Source organism: Haliotis cracherodii, unplaced genomic scaffold, assembly GCF_022045235.1.
Source record: "Haliotis cracherodii isolate W230 unplaced genomic scaffold, xgHalCrac1.p SCAF_14, whole genome shotgun sequence".
NCBI classification, from domain to species: domain Eukaryota; kingdom Metazoa; phylum Mollusca; class Gastropoda; order Lepetellida; family Haliotidae; genus Haliotis; species Haliotis cracherodii.
In genome coordinates, this window is record NW_027266269.1 from 29,425,907 (window position 1) to 29,435,941 (window position 10,035).

At 38.8% G+C, this 10,035-nt stretch overlaps 1 protein-coding gene across 1 annotated transcript in view; it reads left to right on the forward strand.

Moving 5' to 3' along the window:
* LOC139461167 (aminopeptidase N-like) overlaps positions 1–6,816 on the forward strand; it is a 30,795-nt gene extending 23,979 nt beyond the window's left edge. Inside the window, exons 17-21 of the mRNA XM_071242746.1 lie at positions 453–563; positions 2,628–2,789; positions 3,902–4,042; positions 4,571–4,646; positions 6,001–6,816. Of these exons, the coding sequence (XP_071098847.1) occupies positions 453–563; positions 2,628–2,789; positions 3,902–4,042; positions 4,571–4,646; positions 6,001–6,162 (652 nt within the window). The 3' untranslated portion in view covers positions 6,163–6,816. The remainder of the gene's footprint in view (positions 1–452; positions 564–2,627; positions 2,790–3,901; positions 4,043–4,570; positions 4,647–6,000) is intronic.
* Positions 6,817–10,035: the final 3,219 nt, after the last annotated feature.

The window sequence follows — 10,035 nt, forward strand, 5'->3', positions numbered from 1 at the left end:
TAGATCCAATCATTTCATATTTATTTAATATTTTGTTATTTTTACGACATATATATTGATATGGCCTCAATATGTGAAAATTATTCTTTCTTGGTCTTTAGGTGTTGAGGCGCAGTTGTATCCCAATTGACAATACAACAATTTCCCTTGAGCCAGATAGTCTATAATTAGTTTAAATGGCCACAGGTGCTCATTTCCATCACATACGATGTACACCACCCTATATAGCTTGAGTGTGGAGTTAATCAACTAGCAAACAAACACACAAACAAAATGACAATACTTGTTTAGAAATATGAGCTTATCCGGCCCAGTGATGCAGCGGTCAAATCAGCTGTTTCAATCAGAAGTTGATATTGTGGTTTGAAACCTCAGATTGACCATTCACAATCGAGTATTTTTATATTAGAACAAGAGTTTTACACTGTATATTAACAGATGAATGTGATCAGATTTCAGATAAGCCGTGGTTCCAACTATGCCTGTACATATGGAGTCCAAGAATGTGTGGACGATGCTCTGCGACTGTACCGGGAGTGGATGATGGACACCGTCAACAACAGGTGAGCTGAACAATTAATACATAAAAGAAAAGAAGGAATAAAAGTAAAGTTGAACAATTAATGCATACAAGAAAGAAGGAATAAAAGCAGAGCTGAACAATTTACAATAATATAAGAGAAAAAATTAAAACAGGTTCTGGACAATCTGCAATAATAGAAAAGAAAGAATAAATCGAGAGATGAACAATTAATACACAATTAGTAGAAAGAATAAAACAGAACTGAACAATTAATAGATAATACAAAAGAAAGAATAAAAGCAGAGCTGGACAATAAGTACACACTATAAAAGAAAGAACTAAAGCAGAGCTGAACAATTAATACACAATATAAAAATAGAATAAAAGCAGAACTTAACAATTTACAATAATATAACAAAAAGAATGAAAACAGAGCTGAAAAATTATGACATAGTATAAAAGAAAGAATAAAAGCAGAGCTGGACAATTAATACACAACAGAAAAGAAAGAATAAAAGCAGAGCTGGACAATAAGTACACACTATAAAAGAAAGAATCAAAGCAGAGATGAACAATCAATACACAATATAAAATAAAGAATAAAAGCAGAACTCAACAATTTACATTAATATAAAAGAAAGAATAAAAGCAGAGCTGGACAATAAGTACACACTATAAAAGAAAGAATTAAAGCAGAGCTGAACAATTAATACACAATATAAAAATAGAATAAAAGCAGAACTTAACAATTTACAATAATATAACAAAAAGAATGAAAACAGAGCTGAAAAATTATGACATAGTATAAAAGAAAGAATAAAAGCAGAGCTGGACAATTAATACACAACAGAAAAGAAAGAATAAAAGCAGAGCTGGACAATAAGTACACACTATAAAAGAAAGAATCAAAGCAGAGATGAACAATCAATACACAATATAAAATAAAGAATAAAAGCAGAACTCAACAATTTACATTAATATAAAAGAAAGAATAAAAGCAGAGCTGAACAATTTACAATGATATAACAGAAAGAATAAAAACAGAGCTGAAAAATTAATACACAATATAAAATAAAGAATAAAAGCAGAGCTGGACAATTTACAATAATATAAGAGAAAGAATAAAAGCAGAGCTGAAAAATTAATACATAATATAAAAGAAAGAATAAAAGAGGAGCTGGACAATTAATACACAATATAAAAGAAAGAATTAAAGCAAAGATGAACAATTAATACACGATATAAAAGAATGAATAAAAGTGGAGCCGAAGTTATTGAAAGCATGTAAAATGAGTGAAATCCTTGAGCTTTATGTCGTATTAACCTCGTGGTAGAATTGGTCCTAAACATCCCATGCTTGTCGAAAGAAACGATTCACGTGGATCGTGTGGATCAGACCCGGTGACATGGCAGATTGCGTGTCACTATGCCCTGAAAGCGTGTTTCGTTGCTCATGCCTTCAGTCACTGGTACGCCTTAGACAGGCGTGGTCTTTGGATTTAACATTGTGGTAAACGTCCCACATTCCCCATAAGGATCCGGTTTAGGTTTGGTCTCCAGCAACCCATGCTTGTAAAAGGCGATTAATTGGATCGGGTGGCCAGGCTTGCTAACTTGGTTGTTGCGTAGATCGATGCTCATGATGTCAGTCACTGGATTGTCTGGACCACACTCCATGATGTACAGGCCGGACTACTGCTAACAAACAAACATTCGTCCCATTCTAATCTGAAAAGGCGGCGATAAAAGAGTGAATGAGTGAGCATGGTTTTACGCCGCTTTTAGCAATATTCCAGCAATATCACGGCGGGGGACACCAGAAATGGGCTTCACACACTGTACCCCATGTCGGGAATCGAACCTGGGTCTTCAGCATGACGAGCGAACGCTTTAACCACAAGGCTACCCGACCGCCCCCGGCGATAAAAGAGCAATACAACTACCACTGAATATGATAGTATAGTGGATTCAGTGATCGCGGATTTAGTCGTTGATTTACACTTCCAGACTTGATTATTTACAGACTGACGTCATATTGCTGGAATGCTGCTGAGTTAGGCGCTAACCTACAAATATATTCTGTTATTTACACTCTCTGTTGTAGGATCGACCCCAACCTCATGGACGTTGTAACATGTAACGCTGTAAGATACGGGGGAATGGAAGAATGGAACTTTGCATACAACCAATACCAGCAGCCAGACACCATCAGAGGAAGCTCTTTCTACGCTCTGTTCTGCACGACACAGCCGTGGCTGTTACAGAGGTGATATGTCTACGGGACCCGTTTCACAATGCGAACATGGAGCCAAGACTATTTTTAACATGTGCTACTTGAGGGGTTACGGGATATTACGAGTTAAATAGTAATTAGAATATCTTTTTCCAAACATTTCAAAAGTTTTCCTTCTTGGAATAAGTGGTGTCCGAACGAAAATATCATTTGTAAAAACCATGGAAAGGTTTGGCTAGTTTAGGAGAGCTGAGTTAATATCTTTCCGTGAAGTTTGCAGAGATTTTTTGTGTATCCAGACATTGACAAAGATGAATCTGTTATGTTCTTTCCAAGCTTGGAAAAATGCTTTTTCTTCCAGTGATAGTCGATATTGTTTTCTTTATTTCAATATAGGTATGTCACTCTGAGTTTAGGAAACCAAAAGTTACTATAGGATAAGATAGATCACCGCTTTATATGGAAATATGTTGCAAACAGTGCTTGATTTGTTGCCTGTCTATATTACGGCAAGACAGAACAAAAACGGATGGTGATGAAGATAATGACATTGAACATGATGATGATGATGATGATGATGATGATGATGATGATGAACATAATGAATGCTATTGAACACTGTGACGATGGTGATGAACATAATGACATTGAACATGGTGAAGATGATGATGATGATGATGATGATGATGATGAACATAATGGCATTGAACATGATGATGATGATGATGATGATGATGATGAACATAATGAATGCTATTGAACATGGTGACGATGGTGATGAACATAATGACATTGAACATGTTGATGATGATGATGATGATGATGATGATGATCATCATCATAATGACATTGAACATGTTGATGATGATGATGAACATAATGACATTGAACATGGTGATGATGATGATGTTGATGATGATGATGATGATGATGATAATGAATGCTATTGAACATGGTGACGATGGTGATGAACATAATGACATTTAACATGATGACGATGATGATGATGATGCTGTTGAACATGGTGATGATGATAATGATGATGAACAAATGTCATTGCACATGATGATGATGTTGATGAGTATAACGTTATTTATGATGATAAACATGAAGGGTTGTTCATCTCAACCAGTTTATCGTTTCAGAATGCTGGACAAGGCTTTGGACAATACGACATTTCGCTCTTCAGATGCGGTTTCCGTGATATACAACGTGGGCCAGAATGCAGCGGGTAGAGAAATGACATGGAACTTTATCAAGAGCAACTTCCTGACTCTTCACAACAAGTGAGTGGTATTTTAGGAATATGCGTCCACATTATCCCCGACAGATAAGCAGTCTGTGAGGTTGTTATTGTAGAAAGTATTTATTTATAAGAATTGACATCAGTATGTATTTGTATGTATGTATCTATGGAGTTCTCAACGAAATTCCGATGTTCACAATATCGAAGTCAGTTCGTACGTAACTCTTGTCCCGGCAGAACCCTTTCCTACTAAATTTCCTCCTATGAGGCACTGGCAATTGTCTCAATTATTTCGACGTTTCGCCAAGGGGCACGATGGCGCTGTCATCTAACGTGCCGCAAGTCGCTGTGCAGTGATGAGTGCCAGAGTTGATTGTGACCATGGGTTCGAATCCCAGATGCGCCCTTATTATGGCCATCTATTTGTCAGCATCATACCCGTTCTGATGGATGCCTGCTTGAATCTTCTCGGACTTCCCTCCCACATTAAGCTGACGCGCTACCTAAAAGTTCCCACGTGTATAATAGCAAAATGTGAAAACCGATAACATATTTCTTTCCCTTGAAGACTCGGCCAAGCCGCCCTATCCTCGCTGATAATGAGTCTACCATCTGGTTACAACATGGAATACTTTGTGAATGAGGTAGGTTTGTATTCAGTTCGTTCATTACGTATAGCTTCATGGGTAAATTATGATACAAAGTTAAGAAATTATCTGTGTAGATTATGAGTTCGAGATATTTGGTTATTGCAACTGTATGGAACAAACATATATTTCTAAATGAAGCTGTTTACTTCAAAAATTTCTATAAATTGTATAATTGAGGAAACGATTTAAACTTCGGAACGCTAAGCAAGTCTAATCTTTCTCGTTTTCGTTAACGTTGTCATTATTTGGAAATTGAGCGCGGACGTGACTTCAATATACTAGAAATGTAATAGAATGCAAACGTTGCGTAAAATGCGTTAATACTGTGTGTCCAGCATAGTCACAGTAAGGGTGGTTTGTTGTTTTACGCCGCACTCAGCAATACTCCAGCTATATGACGGCAGTCTGTAAATAATCGAGTCTGGACCAGACGTTCCAGTGATTGATATCATGAGCATCGATCCACGCAATCGGGATACGATGACATGCATCAACCAAGTCAGCGAGCCTGACCACCCGATCCCGTTAGTCGCCTCTTGCGACAAGCATAGTCACCTTTTACGGCAAGCAGGGGTTGCTGAAGACCTATTCTACCCCGGATCTTCACGGGTCACATTAAGGCCAACTATTCATAAAGACTAAGTTGTATCTTCATCCTAACATATATTTTTTGAACATTTTGATGTACGTTTTACTGTAGTTCAGCCTGTGTTCGTTTGTTTGTTGTTTAACGCCGCACTCAGCAATATTCCAGCTATATGACGGCGGTCTGTAAATAATCGAGTCTGGACCAGACAAGCCAGTGGTTGACATCATGTGCATCGATCCACGCAATTGGGATACGATGGTGTCATAACGTGACGGTACTGAATAAATAAATTGATTCAAAACTTGATTAGCTTCATGTTTGTAATATTTATTCAATATTTAGTTCGATTATAATTGAAACTTATAAAATTTATTTCGTTTCTTTTATTTTGTGTGAAAATTCATTATACGTTCCAAATTTCTCTGTTGTGATTCCTTTCGGTACAAAACAAGCGAAACGATATGCACAGTTATGCCCCTTAGATGTGCCCGGATCTGGGTTCAATTTATGAACCACAAATACGTTTTACTCGACAAGGGAGCAAAAGATGGTAAAAATATAGTTACACAGGAGTGATTTTTTTACAAAATAGGAAACTTTTTATTCTAAATCAGAGGGGTGTTAATCCAGGCATCAAGTGTGTAGATTCCTTTTAAATTGTTGTTTTGAACAGTAGTTGAGAGTGAGATGAGAAACCATATTTGACTGGTGTTTGACATATAAACTGCTGTTGTCAGTTGTATGTACTGTATATTTCAGCTGCAATCATTCGCCAACACTACACAGGCAGAGCCATATCAGACTTCATTTCAAGAGGCCATCAAGAAGACGCAGGCTGATATGGATTGGCTAGAGACTAACGGTGACGTCATCAAAGAGTGGCTCACAGAACAGGGTTTTGGAGAATACCTGCCATATTAACCACCTTGCTGCCGAGACCCGCTCGCTTTACCTTGAATAGCTGATTCATTTGAATTGTAAACAGTGCATCTGCCTTCCACTTCCTTGTTGGCACACCCAGCTTTAACATTCTATTTAAACAAGACTTGTCTGCTGACTAAAATGTTATTATGTCAGTACAGGTTGCATGACATAGTGAAATATAGTATGGTTTTACGCCGCTTTTAGCAATATTCCAGCAATATCACAGCGGGTATTAAAATATAGTGAAATATAATTACTAGTACTATTAATTAATCCTTTAATTTTGTTCTCAGCTACTTCCAGCTCATAGAACAGTTTACAAACTCTATAGTCCCTCTTTGAGGAAACTTCCCATATAAAGTTCTGTTTGTTAGTTTGTTGTTCAACGCCGCACTCAGCAATATTCCAGCTGTATGATGGCGGTCTGACATCATGAGCATCGATCTACGCAATTGGGACACGACGACATGCATCAACCATGCCAGCGAGCCTGACCACCAGATCCCGTTAGTCGCCTCCTACGACAAGCATAGTCGCCTTTTACGGCAAGCAAGGGTTGCTGAAGACCTATTCTAACCCGGATCTTCACAGGTCCTGTGCTTTTGATTCTATTATGCATAATTTTGATTATATTGTCCTCCAATAAACCTATTTTATATATTGGCAGTTTGTGTTGTATATGTTGGTCAGGTTTTTACAATCTAATTACAGTCTGTAACTATTTCCCATGATAGACAATGATGGACAGGAACCTTTCCCCGCTGTTATATATTTTACACTCAGCTATCTGTATATCTCGTCCTCACAAACCTCGTTCATCTCAGTCTCTCTTCAGACGCATCACAATTCTACCATATCTCATCTATGTTGTTTGTTTGTTTGTTGTTTAACGCCGCACTCAGTAATATTCCAGCTATATGACGGAGGTCTGTAAATAATCGAGTCTGGACCAGACAATCCAGAGATTGATATCATGAGCATCGATCCACGCAGTTGGGATACGATGACATACATCAACCAAGTCAGCGAGTCTGACCACCCGATCCGTTTGTCGCCTCTTTCGACAAGCATAGTCGCCTTTTACGGCAAGCATGGATTGACCTGTTCTACCCCGGATCTACACGGGTAACTCTACTCAGTACACCATACTAGTATACTTGTATACAATATGTATCTTTGCCATGTATAGACAGCATATCAAAAGTATATATAACAGACCTATTACTATATAGCCGACCCGTGAAGATTCCGGGGTAAAATAGGTCTTCAGCAACCCGTGCTTGTCGTAAAAGGCGACAAACGGGATCGGGTGGTCAGGCTCGCTGACTTGGTTGATGCATGTCATCGATCCCAAATGCGTGGATCGATGCGCATGATATCAGTCACTGGATTGTCTGGTCCAGACTCGATTAATTACAGACCGCCGTCTGATATACAGATAGCTGGAATATTGCTGAGTGCGGCGTTAAACAACAACCAACCAATATATAGCCACCAACAGTGAATGAAGCCGAAATAAATTTAAAACTAAAGAATACAAATGATGTCTCTGAACAAAACGTGCTTTTAATGTCAAACAAAACACACGAACGAAATTCATCACCCCATTCTTTATGAAACTTTCTTTTCTTTCTGTTCGTGCTAGAGTCCTTTTGTTTCTTCAAACCATTTTCATTGGATTGGTTGGGGGTTTCGGGAGGTTATTCACGTATCGCCACATATTGTCTTTTGGAGAGTGTTTTATCACTCTGAATCGTTTTGCATACATCTAAATATGAAAACAGATGAGGCGGTATCTCACAGGTCTCCTTTTTGTCTAGTTCTGGATGGTAACGCAATGGAAGGGAATTGGCTATTTGATGGTTATTGAACGATATCAGATCATCGATATACCTGAAGCTTAATTTAAACTTCTTGGCCAGATTACCTTGTTTTGACTTTGCTAAGAAGAAATTCAGATTCCTATGCATAAAGAAACAGATCCGCAAGAAGGGGAACACAATTAGTGCCCATTGGGAAACCATATTTTTTTATGAATTGTCCTGATCCTCTGAAAATAGATACGTAACTGTAACTGTGTTCACCACGTTTTGTAACAACTGCCCTTGTATCAAGGAATGAAGTTTTTCTTACGTTTGTGAAAAATCGAATATTTTGACAGAATGGAACTTGGTTCTTTTCGGAGATTGCAAAATGCCAAGCAAATCCTTTGAGTTTTTGAGCATCCACGTTGTCTCAACCACTTTCTGTGAATACAAAGAAAGTCCTACCTTGATTCATTCGTGACCAACTCGTGTTATTCCGGGACAAGCCGAATAGCGACTCGTGGCCCCCTCGTGGCCATTTTTGTGACCGGGTTCCGTCTTAGCGCAAACGGGCATACCTAAAACAACTGTCAACTCGTTGCGTAATGGTTCACATATATTTCCCCATATATTATATATATTTCAGAAGCTATTTAAAGCACATCGGGACATGTGGAATAATACAGTATGATTGAACACATTTAACTGTGTGTTGGGTATATTTTTAGATACAAGACATATGTAAAATCAAAAATTATTTCTGAGGGATTCTTTGACGAAGAACTTGAAACCTTATGCGCATTCTGATTGGTTTGTCGTATTTTCGCACATAACATTCATCGATAGGGGAACGAGTCTTCTTGCAGGTTACGGAAAGGGACGAGTGGTGACGAATGATTGTTTTAAGGATTATTGTTAGTCTTTGGGACAAGGATTTGGTGGTTTATTTGCTGGACCCCAAAATATCTCTCTCTTTGTACGGTTTTTATGGTGTATTACGCCACTTTGAACTTTATTTCAGTGATATCACGGCGAGTCAATATAATGTAGAAGGAAAACCTGAAGTGATGCAGGTCTCAGACATTTACAGCATGGAAATGACACAATCAAACCAAAGATCATAATCACATTTTGGGGTTCGAACCCCCAATTATAATAGCCTTGCACGCAGTTATATCACGGCATGTCAGCTTGATGTGGGAGGAGAACTTGATGCAGCTCTCAGACGTTTACCTTTTTGATGAAACCCACGAGTACGGGTATGGTGCTGACAAAACTAGAAACATGGTGGACCAGGAATTGAACCCAAGATCATAGGTTTCTGGCTGCTTAAGGGATGCAAACTTGTGTTCACTTTGTTATTGTTGTTCGTGAGTGGCACTGCCACACTCATAATATGTTTGGTTTAACGCAACTTTGAGCAGTATTCCAGTTATATCACGGCGGACCCGTGAAGATCCGGGTAAAATAGGTCTTCAGCAACCAATGCTTGCCTTAAAAGGCGACAAAACTTGTCGTAAGATGCGACTAACGGGATCGGGTGGTCAGGCTCGCTGACTGGGTTGATGCATGTCATCGATCCCAATTGCTTGGATCGATGCTCATGATGTCAATCGCTGGATTGTCTGGTCCAGACTCGATTATTTACAGACAGCCGTCATATAGCTGGAATATTGCTGAGTGCGCGTTAAACAACAAACAAACAAAAGCATGTATCTGTGTGTGTGTGTGTGTCTCTCACTCTCTTTATGTCTGTGTGGGTGGTGCTAGGCCTCTGAAACCATGCCGCAGTTTTTAACATGGATGTCCTTCTAAAACACAGTATACCGACTTCAAGTCGACCTTGTTTTATCCCTCTGATGCCGAGCCCCTGGCAGGTTAACAACACGTATCATGTTTAAACGTCTTTTGGCATGACGCGATCAGAGTTCCGACCAGCGACCTTCCGTTCACCAGCCGGGCGCTCTATCCACTACACCATCGAGGTGGTCCGGTCTAAGTGTATATGTAGGTGGATGCTAATTTACAATAGAGCAACATTACGAGTGACTGACAAGCGGAGGAC